The 14,795-nt window shown below is 40.5% G+C and overlaps 1 protein-coding gene across 3 annotated transcripts in view; it reads right to left on the bottom strand.

Annotated features, from left to right (window-relative positions):
• Positions 1 to 14,795, bottom strand: part of RAB3GAP2 (RAB3 GTPase activating non-catalytic protein subunit 2) — a 100,415-nt gene that overhangs the window by 11,411 nt on the left and 74,209 nt on the right. For 2 of the 3 annotated variants that reach the window (XR_006891042.1, XM_046678397.1), the window contains exons 22-28: positions 10,769 to 10,874; positions 9,971 to 10,131; positions 8,665 to 8,893; positions 6,433 to 6,606; positions 6,230 to 6,336; positions 3,232 to 3,298; positions 1,548 to 1,618 (exon numbers count right to left, since the gene is read on the bottom strand). Coding sequence is in view for 2 of the 3 variants with exons in the window: in XM_046678397.1 (XP_046534353.1) it covers positions 1,548 to 1,618; positions 3,232 to 3,298; positions 6,230 to 6,336; positions 6,433 to 6,606; positions 8,665 to 8,893; positions 9,971 to 10,131; positions 10,769 to 10,874 (915 nt within the window). In the remaining variant the exon portion in view is untranslated. The remainder of the gene's footprint in view (positions 1 to 1,547; positions 1,619 to 3,231; positions 3,299 to 6,229; positions 6,337 to 6,432; positions 6,607 to 8,664; positions 8,894 to 9,970; positions 10,132 to 10,768; positions 10,875 to 14,795) is intronic. The other variant, XM_046678398.1, reaches the window with a different exon arrangement.

Raw genomic sequence — 14,795 nt, forward strand, 5'->3', positions numbered from 1 at the left:
AAACTCTTCCTGCTCCTTCCCACAGCCTGTGCTCCAGCAGTACGAAGCTTCTAGCAGCTCTCTGAGTCCAACACCCTGCCTCACATCTCCAGGACTTTCTGCGGAGGGCGCTTCTGCTCAGCCCTTTTCACTGGTTCACACGCACTTCTCCTCCCTATCGGCTTTTAGACTGTGCGTTCTCTGAGGGCAGGACCGTGCCTGTTATCTCTGCAACCACAGAACCTGGCACAGTCCTTGGCACATAAGGAATGCTTATTATAATAAACACTGAGTGAACAAACGATCATAAACCCTCTGCTTCCTAGTTCAGGCCTGTTCAAACCCAAATCCCAGTTGCGAGGATCATGTGACCATGATGTGAGAACACTGTAAAACTGTAAACAGTAACACACCCATAAAGGCTCTGCGTTATTCTCGCAAAAGACGGGCGGTCGGAGGGGAAGCAGAAGGGAATGACATCATAGAGGCCAGAAGGATGAGTTTCAAGAAAGAAGCAGTTAAGTGGACAAGGAAGACAAGCACACAGGAAAGAACAGTTAGATTTAACTAGAAAGAAATGTTACCCTTAACGTTAAAGAAAGCATTTCAGAGGAGCAGTGGCCTAAAGTGGCTCTGAGCTGTAGTGCTGGTCATGGTTTAGGAATGTCCATCTCTGTGCATTTAAAAGAACGTGCTGTCGCTATGGTGGCAGTTCTCCTGACATCCACCAAACTGATGCCAGATTAACCTACATTCCCGACTGGCCTGCAGAACATCGTGACAAGGCCCCAGCCGCGCTGCTTGAGGCCAGCAGGCTACTCTCACTAGGAGCAGCTCCCACTCCCACCAGCCGAGTCCTGTGCTTACTTGTTTGTTCCCAAATCTACTTATTCTACTTATGCTGCTTGCACCTGTCATTGTAATTATGTAATTTAATTTAATACCTGATGAAATACAAATAAAAAAAAGGAGCTGTTCATATGAATTTTATGTTGAATGCTTTAAAAAGATTTATGGAGAAGAGTGGCTAACCGCTAAGTCTACTGGATTAGATAGAGAGGAAACAACTACAAAGATTAGGGGATGAATTATAAAAATCTAAAGATTTTACCCACAGATTCATCACGACTTCAAAGAAACAGGATATACAAATCACAGGCAGTGCATTATGGGTGAGGTTGATGTCAGAAAATCAAAACAGAACTGCCATCAAACCCATTCAAAGAAAACGTCTTGGCCTTATGTCCAAAGATTGGTGAGTAAGTGCACACTGTATGTTTTAACTTAAAATAAAATGCAAGTCCTTGCTTGAATCAACCTCCAGTCCTAACCTCTTGGGTTTCGAGGCTTTTACAGTATATTACTCTCTTTCGAGGATTGGGGCTCTTCTTCAAGTCATCCAAATGCCAGCACTGGAAATTACATTTAATCGAGCACGAGTAAAACGAAACATCAAATGAAAAAGGGTCTAACAAGGCCCAGTGTAAACAATCTTTCTAACATCAGTCAATTACTTAAGGGAACCAAATAAACAAGAAGTCAGTACATGGAATTTAAAATTGCCTTACCTTATCCATCAAGTACGTAGCAGCTGAAAACCTTTTAACCAAGAATGTGTTCCACATCATCAGCGCAATGCCTATGAGCAAGTCAAGGCAAAGCAGTAAGTAGAATGTGTGTACTTCCACTTTCATCAGACATAAATTACTGTCTTCCTTAAGCTTATAAAACTACATGGGCTAGTTATTTAGATATCATTTCTTATATCTTATGTAATATTTATAAAATTAATTAAAAACCTTTATCTTTAATAAGTATCAGAACTGGGCTGCATAAGAGGATATTCAAATGGCCAATAAGCACAAGAAAAGACTGATATTTTTTCAAAATCATCAGTTTTGAGAGAAATATAAGTTAAAATCACAAAGAGATATCATTACACAACCAACAGAAAGGCTAACTTTCTTTTTTTAATGAAAATACCAAGTGTTGGCAATGACACAGAAACAACTGGAATGCTCATACATTGCTGGTGGGATAATAAATTGATAAGACTACTCGGAAAACGGTGTGGAAGTGTCTACTAGAGCTAAATATGTGTGTACCCTGTGACCCAGCAGTTCTGCAGAAATGGATAAAAAGGTGTGTTCAACAGCACTGAGAGCAGCTTCAGTCATTGTAGGCCAACACTAGAAACAACCCGATGTCCACCAAATGATTTTTTTCATGTGAAACATCTTTTTCATATGTAGTAATTATTATTACCACATAGCTGCTTCCGTGTCTAGGAGTGACACAGGCTTCAAAGGCTGTGAAGAAGCCAGGATGCTTCCTCAATGTACAAATGGCTACAGCTCTAACTGGGAGAAATCCTAGCCTGAAGTCAGAAGGTAATTTAATTTTAACAATAAGGACAGGACACTCTAGAGACCATATTTTACAAATGAACCCCTTTAAATGTTTTTTTTTCTTTGAAGAAGGTAAAATCTAAGAGACGAATAAATAAAATAATTTTCAAGTTCCCTTCAAGTAAAATGAAACATTTTAGAACTCCTGCAATCTGACTTTATTCCACCTGCAGGAAGGTGGTGCAGGCGAAGAATTCACCACACAGACATCAAGGCGATCCCCCTCCTACCCGGCCCAACACCTAGTCTCACCACTTAGTCGTCTTACTAAGTTGAGGTGCTGAGCTCCTCCACTAATTCCTGAAGGGGAACCCATCAATCTATTAAATGGAACCAACAACCTGTTTACAATTTTTCAACAACAATTTGTAACATTCTTGCAAGGAGACAGCGGCAGTCCCCATGGGATGGCAGCCAATGGAGAAGATGCACATTTACTACAAGAAGCACAAGGCAGTTTCCGGGGTACAGTATTATCAGGTTCCGGCTCCTGGACTTTTTCATCAGGAATTGTAGTCCTAAGCAGCCCATCCCTCTTTCCTTATCTACCTGTGAACTAAAGGTGGAATCACTGATTCGTGCAGAATATTCTCCTGACTCACACCTAGGAACACTCGTCAGCTTGGGAAACTGATGGGTGGGGACGGAGGTGATCATTACTGCCCCCCGCCCCCTTCTGGAGAGCGTTCCTCCAAACCGTTGAAACAGCCAGCACCTTGCATATGGCAATACACAGTCATGTGGCAGGTGGCGGGACCAAATGAAAAAATTAACAGGAGGTGAATTTAAAGATCCGTGCCTCTTTTGAATCAACCAGTCCTGTTTGTAACACCTGTTTACTCACCATTCTGAACATGTGCATTGAGAATGTGCTTCAGGTGTTCTATTGACCTAACAAAAAAACGTGCTTCCTTACATACAGGGAGAAAAAAAGAAAGAAAGAAAAAAAAGCGTATCATTTAATAGGCGTTTCACATACAAACGGAGAATTCTCACATAAATGTCTGTATAAAGCTACCCAAGAATGTTGTGATAAGAACATGGAATTATTAGGAAAAAGTAATTTTTTATAAGATAATGTCAATTGTCTGTCTTAAATTCACATTATCTATACAGTGATTGATTCCTAGAAACCCCCAGGTCATATATGCTGACATCTGGATTCACAATTTACTGTGGTTTGTACAACACAGTAGTGTTCTCTCCAAAAAATACTTGAATTCACACAGATTTGACAATAATCGGTTAACTTCTTTGCAAATATCATTCATTCATTCATTCCTCAACAAATATTTATTAAGCATCTACCATGCACGAGGTACCCGGGATACTGTGATGAACAAAACAGACCCAACCCTTGCCCTCACCAAGGTTACATTCTAGTGAGGTAGCTAGAGAATAAATATGTAAGTAAACTGTGTGCTATGTTAGTGTAAGTGCCAAGGAGAAAGCAGTGAAAGGAAATATGAAATACCAGAGGGATGTTTGAATTTCAACTCTTCCTGATCAAGGTGGTTGACATATTAAAATTCAAATACAGTATGTAAAACTGATCAAATTATCCAGGTCTTGGCTAAATAACTTTGTGGCCTGTACAAAGATTAAACGCATCCCCTGTGCCAACATATACTGGTGTTGGAAACTCCCCAAAGGGAACTTCAGTTGGTTTGAGCATAATAAGCTGTGTGAGTAAAATGGCGGGATTGGGACAGGGGTTGGGTGAGGCAAGGAGATAAATATTTAACAGGAAAAAATAACAAACAAGAAAAATGGCCACTTATTCTAAATGTAAACAATCCTAATAATAGATGATGATAACACTAATTAAAATTCCAGATACTATGCATGCATCCTTCGAAATAGCTAGTGCTATATATCCCTCATTTACTTTAAGGAGAAAATTGAGAGCAGAGGGATCAGAAACGCTGCTAAAGGTCACACAGCTAATAAGCAGTGGCAAGGAGCTTGAGCTCAGCTCTGTCTGTGTCCACAATGCAAACAGCCTTTGGTTTACAAATGAATGCTGTAAAATAAGAGTTTTTTCCTTAAATATCACTTTCTTAGACCTGAATCTGGAATTAATTTACTCAGATTTTAGAAATTATTATGTCCTTGTTCAAGTCCTAACATTCTTTTTTCATGTAGGAAGAATACATAGAGGTCTTTCATGTAGGAGAAATAAGTAGGCTCTCTTTAAGTAGAGAGCCGAATTACGACTACCACTGAGGCTGGAGGGAAGTCAACTGAAGAGGGTTCCCCATGCTAAAGTCACTTACTGTTACTGTCTTCTTTTAATATGTAAATAATTACTTTTTTTTTTTTGGAGGAAGGAAAAGTATTGTTACCGTTAATCTATGAGGATGAATTAGTTCACCAGTGAGATTATTCTTCAAGCGTGCAACCTGATAATCTAAGGACAATAAAGGGAAGAATTTTGATTTGAGAGGGATGATCTCCCAGGGCACTGACTAGGGAGGCCTACGTGAAGGACTTACTGGCAAAGAGTTTGTTTTGCCATCATGTTTTTACATCTTAGGTGATCCTGCCATCAATCTTGAAGGGCTGGCACCTTCATCATTAAAAAGCGGTGGGGGTGGGGCTGGCCCCGTGGCGGAGTGGTTAAATTCTCACGCTCTGCTGCAGGCGGCCCAGTGTTTCGTTGGTTCGAATCCTGGGCGCGGACATGGCACTGCTCGTCAAACCATGCTGAGGCGGCGTCCCAGAAGGACCCACAATGAGGAATATACAACTGTGTACTGGGGGGCTTTGGGGAGAAAAAGGAAAAAAATAAAATCTTAAAAAAAAAAAAAAGTGGTGGAGGGAGCTGGCCTCCTCGACTAGTGGCTAAGTTTGGCACACTCTGGGAGCTGGCCTCCTCGACTAGTGGCTAAGTTTGGCACACTCTGCTTCCATAGCCTGGGTTCACAGGTTTGGATCCCCAGCGCAGACCTACATCACTTGTCAGCCATGGTGGCAGTGGCAACCCACATACAAAATAGAGCAAGACTGGCATAGATGTTAGCTCAGGGCTAATCTTCCTCAAGCAAAAAACAAAAACAGGAAGTTGGGCAACAGATGTTAGCTCAGGGCTAATCTTCCTTAGCAAAAAACAAAAACAAAAACAAAAACACCAACCCGGTAGAGAGAGAAAAAAGCAGGTTCAGAGATTCAGTGACTGGCCCAAACCCACACTTTTGTTCAGAAATTCGTCTGGGACCCAAATCCAGGTCCCCTGCTCCCAGCCTGGGCCTTCTCCTTGCACTGCTTCCTGACTGTGAATGCCCTGGGAGAAAGTGTGGTTACCAAAAGAGGAAGAAAACGATGCCCATGCAGAGGCGAGAGGGCAACAACGCTAACCCTGGACTAGAGTCAGCCCTGCAGGCAATACGGCTTTCTTGATTCTTCTTCGGAGACAAATGTAAGAGAAGTGACGAACCCATACAGGCCTGTCTTAACAATCAGACATGGGTTGGCGTCAGATCTTTCCTCAGGCTTTTATCATGAAGACTAGAATATGAGGAATTTTCTGACGGTAGGCGCTGTCTCATACAGGAACTCAAAAGGAAATAAAAAATACACTTCTTACAATCTAACTAGGAGGAGGGCAAAACACACTGTGTTATACACAGAGAAACCTAGGCTGAAATCCCGGCCCAGCTGCTGACGCAGCCGAGTCCTTAGGGAAGGCACTTGGAGAGGCCCTAGCACAGCTCCTAGTATCCGGACATCCCACAGGGGAACAACCCGGTGTTTATAACAAGTCATTGCATTAAACTGTCTCACGTATGCATAGCATGAGCACAGACACAGAATTAACACGAAAGAGGTAACGAGAAGCTCACCTCTGGGTCTTTATTCCACTGAACAACATACTCCCAACAGCAATGTGCGCGCAGCACGTCTAGCTCCAGGCTGCACGGAAACTGCTCGTAGGCTAAACACAGCAAGTCTGCAAGTCAGAAGAGAGGGAGGGTGTAGTCTTTCCTTACTGACAACAGCCAAATGTCCACTCCGGATTTCACGTTTCTCTGTAGTTAGGTATTACCTGGAATGGCTCCCAGGTCCATCTCTACCTCTGACATCTCAAATAAACCTCTTTTAATACCTTCTTTAGGCTCATCTGGGTTTTCTGTATCTCTTTCTTTATTAGCCAGTTTTAATATTTCAGGGCTGAAGTCCTGTTTAAATATCCACTTGGCTACGGTGTCTGCAATGCCACCTATAGTTTGGAGACAAGAAAGAAAATGAACATTTACAGGGCTTGCCAAAGGGAGCCAATACAGTGAACGATCCGCATCTCCTTGTGAGCAGACTGAAGAGCCACGTTCAGTTTTAAGCCTGGAAGTGATGCCCCAAAGCCACAAGACTCACAGTAGCATTATCACATACCACTCAGCTGGTGAGGGCAAGTGCGCCATCTGATACCTTTACACTCTGGTAGAATGTTAGGTAACTATCAATGAGTATGCATACAGACGTCTATGTACCACAGACCTTCTAGGCCCACAAATTCAAAATATACTTTACCTAACAAAGATGAAGGGGCGAGTACATCTTTAAACACTCTCATTTAAACATCAGTGAGAACAGATGGATTAGCATGATATTTATCTAGGCTTCTTAGGGCAATATTACTTTCAATAGTCAACTAATTTGCCTCTATAGGATATTTATGGCCAAAATTCAGCCATGGCAAAGCTAATCAACAAGAGGATGCTATACCATGTTTCAGTGACCAATACAGTCCAAAAATGTATAAATGCAAACAGAAAACATTCAAGATGAAGAGTCTCATTTACTACCTAAAACAAACTACACATTCTTCTATAATTTACCAAAACTTTTCCTCTTGTTTGGATTCAAATAAAAACCTTTCCACAAAGAGAAGGCTTCACAGTAAAATCACAATCATCAGTGAAAATACAGGAGAGCAGTGTGCTGGGCGATCTAGTTTCTTATGTTTGGCTTCTAAATCATCTGATTACTCTTACTCTGGAAGCAAGCCCCCATTGCTTAGGTTAGTATTAAAATGCTGTTCCTACAGTTTCACCAGGTGGCAGCACAGAGTGCAGTGAATTTACAGCTAAAAATTTTTACAAGTATTATAAATAATGAGAAAATGAGCTAACCAAACAAAAATCGATAAATTCCTGGGTATTTATAAACCCAGAAATACACTCATTCCAGTATCAAATGCCCCACAGGACTGCTGGGAAGAAGAGGGAGTATGCCAAGATGATTCAAGATTTAAGATGCTTATGGTCCTGCAAGATCTAAGCACAGGAACCCCATGACTCCAGGACAGGAAAAAGTGACCCATCAGAAAGGAGGTATAAAGTTCTGTGGAATGAGGAGGAAGAAGAGAAAATCTGCAGTGAGTGGATCATGAGAGGTTTCCTGGAGGAGGCAGCATTTCCGCTGGGCCTTGAAAGATGAGTAAAACTGAGAATCCATGCGTGGGAGAGGCGGGGAAAGGGAAGACGACGGGCTCAGATCCAGAGATGGGGAATCACACAGATGCTTCATCTGAACTCTAAATCTAGCAACAAGCAAGCAAGAAACGGAAAAATGGGTTGGATTCAAAGTCAAAAGTTCTTGGAGAGCAGGCTTAAGAGTTCACACTTTGTTCTAGCAGTCTTCGAACTTCTTAGTCTCTTAAACTCAAGAATTATTGACGACCCCAAAGAACTGGAGCTTGTGAGTTACATTTACCAATATTTATAGTATTAGAAATTAAAACTGAGAAATTTAAAAACTATTATCTCATTTTAAAATAAAAATGAGCCCATTACATGTTAATATTTTATGAAAATAATTATATTTCCCAAAGCAAAAAAACGATATTTAGTGAGAAGAGTGGCACTACACTTCTGCAGCTCTCTTGAACGTCCAGCCTATGTCTGGATTCTCCGATCAGCTTCCGCATCCCATCTCCTGTGATCTGCTGCTTGGGTTGAAATACTAGAGGGAAGTCTGGCCTCAGACAGACAGGAGGCTGGAAAGGGAGGGCTCTGGAGGTGCTCTGACCATTCTCTGAGAAGGGTTGCTGACTCTGCAAGGCGGGGGAAGTTGCTGGGAGCTCCTGAGCAGGGAACGGATAGGATCATACTTTAAGAAGAGTAACTGAGAAGAAGTACGTGGTTGGTTATTTACTCATTTTAAAAATCTGAGTGTATGTCTCTTTCCTTATTCTTTCCCTCATTTCTACTAAAAAAAAAGCCTATATTATATAAATATAGACATATAGATACAAATGCTCAAATAAACTTCAGGTTACCTTTGCCTCCTTCTAAAAGCTTTTTAACAGAAAGCCTCGGGAGTGGCTCAGTCTGCAGTGAGGACACATTGGCGGTCTGCATGTTTGCTTTGCTGTGAAGCAGCGTCTGAAGTATGAGACAATCCTCCAGTTGTTTCAGCAGGAGTTTCCAGTACTCAGTGTCGAGAGAAAGGGCCTCCCAGGAATCTGTGAGGGCCTCCGAATCAGCACCCAAAACTGTCTGGGAAAACTAACAGAGAAGGCACCGGTGATGACTCTGGCAGAGATTCTGAATCAACATTAACTAGAATGAGCTTTTAACTCAAACACTGACGGACAGTCAGGACATATCACAAAGCAACAAACAGATGCTGTTTCACAATTATTACTACTTGGCTGGGTGAAACATAGGAGTCAGGAGTAGACTGGAGATTTAGGGGCAATGATGATGGAGTCTGGACATTTACAAAGGACCTGCAGTAATACACCTGATTCAACCAACGTTCAAGGCTCCAAAAGTTTTCAGGGCCATCCTTGACGACAGCTACAGCTTTTTCTATCTGGACCAAGATACGGCTATTTTTTCAGAATGCACTGGCTAACATAAAATATGTGTCTCAAATTTCTTCTCTCTCCATTACTATAAACATCTTAAGCTAGTGATATTAAATTTAGCCTGCAAACTGAGACTGACAACGCTGAGTGAATCTCTACAGACCCATTTAAGCGTCTCCTCCACTTTAATGCAATAGCTCCCTGGTAAAAACGATGTGATCTACCAGAAGATATAAGGGATGTTAGTCTTTTTGTTTTTTTTTTTAAATAAACTTGTGTCTTCAAGAGATGAAAAACCACAGAACAAAGGTCAATGGGAAACTTTCATTTGAGTTATTCAATGCCACATGCCAAAAACAATCTATGCTTATAAAAGGAAGTTATAAATATAATGGTAGAACTTTAGAGCCAGAAAAAACGTGAGAAATAATGCAGTCTAACCCTGCTCAATTTTGCATGAGGAAACAGACTCATTTGAAGGGGCTCACCGCAAATCAGCAGCTATTGGCAGAGAGCCAGATCTCTGTACTCCAACTCCAGTTTTCCTCTTAGGCCCTGTGGCGACTGCTAAATTCAAGTAGCATGTTGTCTGAGTAAGCAAATTAAGGGCAGCACCCTTCCCCCCGAGAAAGACAAACAAGAACCTGATGGACACACACGTCAAATTCTAGATGCTCCACAACACTACAGGCAATGTCGCCCCAGAAACGGAGCAGCAGTCCCTTAGCCACCTGGAAAGATCCAGATCAAAGCTGCCCCCTTGCCCACTTACCTTTTTCTCCGTCATGTTGTTGGATATCTGTGCGGCCACAGAATGCCCAACATGCGCGGATAACAGAGCAGCTCCGTTGTTCTCAGACTGGATACAGGCTGTGCGCATCTGCTGCCACCAAGGGGACACAGACTGGGAATCCCAGGTCTCATCGATGGCCACTAGAGGCAAAGGGGAGAAGTTAAAAAAGAAACTCTTCGTTCGCCAATTTGTTTTTTGTCCAATCTTTCACACTAAACTAAGGTTAAAACAATACTCCCCATAGATGTGTGTGCACTTCTGAATGACCTGGGAGATCAATCTGCAATCTATTTTATTCAGAACATGTATACTCCATTATTTGTGCTGTGCTAGTCGTCTTGCTCCTGAATCAACGTTAAATCCCTGTTTGGAATATTTTCATCACTGCTGAATACTACTGGACGTTTTCATATGATAGGTTAGTGTTCTAATCATGCCAAAAATAATAAGAAAAGGACTATCTCCACCAAAGCCCATTCGATTTACCTCACTGACTTAAGAAAAGGCATTCATGGCTCACATCACATTTTTGACACAATGATGATGACATAGTATAAATTTAATTTTCATAAAGTACTTTGAATGCATTAAGAGCTTTCTATTAATAAAGAATCTCTCTAGTGAAATGTTTTGTGCATTGTCATCTCCTTCTGTTAGGAGAAATGATCTTTCCTCCCCGCTTCTGTGGTGTTTCAAACTCTAAGCTTTGCTTCTGAGAGCAGCAGCCCACATTCCTGAGAACTCGGAACCACGACCTGGCATCCCCGGGCACGTTACCTTTCATCTTGCTCAGGAGGGACAGCATCGTATGAAGACAGCAGACAGACTGCGGTTTGTCCAAAATATCTTTTTCCTTAGAAAGCCAAACACTCAGGAGCAGAGACTGAAATCAAATTTAAATCTCTTTCAGTCTAAAAGAGTATTTCACATAAAGAAAATCTTGTACTTTTCTAGAGAGCACATGTGTGTATATGAGTGATTCCGTCTTTTGGGTTGGGAAATAAGTGGTTACTTGTTATGTCACGTAACATGAGGGGCAGAACAAGGTACTGTGTCTACCTAAGAGATTCTTTAACATCTGTCAGACATCTAAATTCCGCCACTTCCATGTCTTCTTTGGGTTAGGCACTGCCTTCAGTTCGAGCCTCTATTAGGAGCATATCACCAGTAAGGACACTACCACACTAGCATGGATTCCCTATAGATTGGTGAGGGGCCACTCAGCTGTAGGAGGAGACTGGAGGAGAGAGGGAGGATCTGGAGCTGTGAACCCTGCCCTCACCTTGGCCACACCAAGGCACTGCAGACTTGGCAGTAGGGAAGAAGTATGTAAAACTATCAAACTCCAAATTTTAAGTCACTAACAAATCATGAGAAACAGATTTTAAACAAAAACACTTAAATCAACATAAGTGACTTTTAAGATGCCTATGAACCAGCATATCTACTTTGAGTGGAAACCTCTTAAAATTTACAAATTTGTACACAGATAAGTCTGGGATAATGACAAGTTTAATGGCATGGTGCCACATCTGTGAATACTGGTGTCTGTGAGAGGCTTTGATTGCTTATAATCCGTAGTACCTTCAGTGATAAAAAGCTCTCAAACAAAAGGTTGACTATCAGCTTAAATGTATTAGTATAAACAATTTGCAAAAATTCATAAGAGTAGGAAGTTGAAGAAGTGTGTGAAGGAAATTAACTTATGAGAATGAGCTATGGGCCAGGAGCTATGATAAGTACTTGACACGCGTGTCACCTCATTTTGTCCTGACAACCTCTCGTGGCAGGGACGATGACGCAGGTTTTACAAACGATGAGAAGGAAAAATAACTAACCCAGCACCATGCAGTTAATGAGTTAGAACTACAGTCTGAACGAGATCTGCCTGATTCTCACACATCTTCTTTTTTCGCTCTAAAAAGTAGTACATATGTATGTGCGTACATGTACATATAGCTTTATATATGTACATAACTTTTACAAATATAAAAACACAGTTTTTAAAGTGAAGTCTTCTATTTCTCCCTCTTTTTAATTTTTCTTTAACCCTGCCACGTCTCTCCCCACGTCAGCCCCCTTTCTATTTCATCCCATCCAGAAACCTTTTTATTTTTTACAACCAAATTTGTCCTTTCATATTTTTCCTCATATTCATAAAACAATGAGAATGTTATCAACAATAAATGCTAAAAGTTATACAGAGCTTACTATGTCCAAATAATGGCACTTAGGGCTTTCTAAGTATAGACACAAGAGTACTATGGAGGGGGGACAGAAGGTGGGGGTCACTGTTTTACAAAAATGGGATCATGTGATCCCATGTTCATTCCACTTGTCACACAACATCCTGTGTAGCCCACAGATTTTGACTGACCACATCCATTTATCAAGGTTAGTCCCTCTCTTCGAGACTTCCTCTTAGCCTCATACAACACTGCTGCTTGTAATCACTAGGGCAGGCTGAAAAAACTGGTTACCTGAGTAGGCAACAAAGACATTCCATTATCAACTGGAAATTACTCTCGGGGTTTGTACGCACATATGCTGTGAAGCAAATCAAAAGGCAAGGAGGGGGGACAGTAGAATTTATCGTTTAGGTTCACTATTCAAGTTGCCATTGGACTCGTTCTGATTAATTTTAGGCACAAAATGTGTGACCAGGACTTATTTTAAGAGTACACCGGGTTTCTAAACACACTAATGGGTTCAGTGTCTCTCAAAGCTTGACTCATGTCCCCACCAGCAACAAAGTTTCAAAGTGTTCATAAAGACTGGCAACCCAAAGGCTTATTTTAGACTAAATTATATTTAGACAAATTAAACACCATGCCCTGGATCTCTCTTCACACTATGAGCTCTTCTACTTTTCTCTCCAACTAACCACTCCCCCTGTGCACCACGACCTTTAGCAAATTCTGAAACAAACGAAAAGAACCTGTTCCTCTGCTTAACTCCTCTTCCCCATCTCTTCCTAGGTCAGCCCTTCTTTATCTCTCGTCCAACCAGGTAATCTTGGCTTATAACCTACAGTGTTTTTTTTTAAACAAACTTTAAAAATTCCAATCAATTAAGCTTTTGTTTGATATAGAAGGTCAAAACACATAGAATGTGAAAGACAGGATGCCATGGGAACCATCAGGGCACAATGATACAATTTTAGAATCACTTACAGGCAACAGATTTCTTTAAACTTTAGAAAAAATGGAGGTGAAAGAAGAAAAATAATCAAAGAAGAGAATACAGACATAAATTGAGCTACCGCATAGAAACACACACACATACACACACAACAGGAAAAGACAGTATATGGAAGGTAACTATTCTATAACTAGTAAATACAAAATAAGATATCCTTTCAAAACATCATAGCAAATAATGTCACACTATATTATTCAGAATGTGAACAGTCATATCACCGATTCACATATTGTAAATGTGAATTATTTCACATATAAATAAATGTCACATACTGACATATTACCAGATGAAATGTGAGTAAGAGATTTTGAATAATAGAAATCTTCAGAGGAAATTTAGTTAATGCCTCTGTTCTAAGTTAAGTAGTAACTAAGATGTTAAAACCTGTACCTAAGAATGAAACAAAAAATCCTATGAGGCGTTGGTTGATGCTTCTAATACCTAACGACCTTCGCCTTTTGCCAAGTGTCCTCCTATAACACTGCCATCCTAAAAGCTCTGCTCCTTCCCTCAGTGGAAACGCTGGCGGAGGACAGGAGCGAGCCACCTGCTAGCCCTGCCTGTCTACACTTAAAAAACCCTATTTTGTCAGTCTCTAGGAGAAGCCTTATTTTCTAGTCTTTCCTGAAAACTGGGGTTCGTCTTAGGTTACAGAAGCTAAAACTTGGTAAAATTCCACTGAAGATAATTATAAAGTTTTAAGTGTTGTGAAAAACTATCAGCTGTTGTCTATGAATCATACTAATATAGCAAAAGAGTGACTAAATCAAATGAAAGTTTTACCGAAAAATTTGTGGGTATAGTACATCTAGAAATCTTTCTAAACGTAAAAACTTCTACAACCTAGATTATAAATACCAAGTTTCTTCATGAACATAATTCCAATAAAATTACCATTTAAAATTTTCAGAAAATAATCAGAAAAGAAGAGGAAGAATGAGCATGTCAATCAGATTGTCTTTATAACACTAATAACATATTTTGCTGAAAGACATCACTGTTTATTCATGATTTCTGTATCTAAAAGTCTGTTACGCTTTTAATACAATAGAAGTTTGTTTATTCTCTTTAAAAACTACTTGAAATTGAATAACTCAGGAAGACGTTATTGGTCTGTTTTGACACTTGCACTAACTGCTCTGGGAATGAGCAAGATGTAAGCAGAATGCACAGTACCCCTGCGCTTTATCTTCCCAAGGCCAGAGGGCTTAGGAAAGGCCTGAGGGTGTGGGCTCCCATTTCCTCTGATCGATGTGACCACGATGACCAAGCAGCCTTTTTAAAAAGCTTGTTTTATTATACATTCAATTTCTCACTTTAATTCTTGGGCTTTGTATTTTTTTTCAGAGAAGTTCCCCCTTCCTTTCCCATTCACGACTATTAATTACATGCTTTAAGTGAAAATGCCTTATTACTCTGCACTCACGATAGGATTTTTAAAAACTACAAGATTGCTTAAAAGCATTCAGCTGTTGATATAATACTTAAAAAATGAAACCCAGCCATAAAATCTTCCTCTGGGAAAAGCAATGGGAAAAGAGATCAATCATCTGGAATGTGTGAAACAGTCTCCCAGATTTAGATGATTTTTAAAAAATAATTT

Source organism: Equus quagga, chromosome 12 (genome assembly GCF_021613505.1).
Source record: "Equus quagga isolate Etosha38 chromosome 12, UCLA_HA_Equagga_1.0, whole genome shotgun sequence".
In the NCBI taxonomy this organism is placed as follows: Eukaryota; Metazoa; Chordata; class Mammalia; order Perissodactyla; family Equidae; genus Equus; species Equus quagga.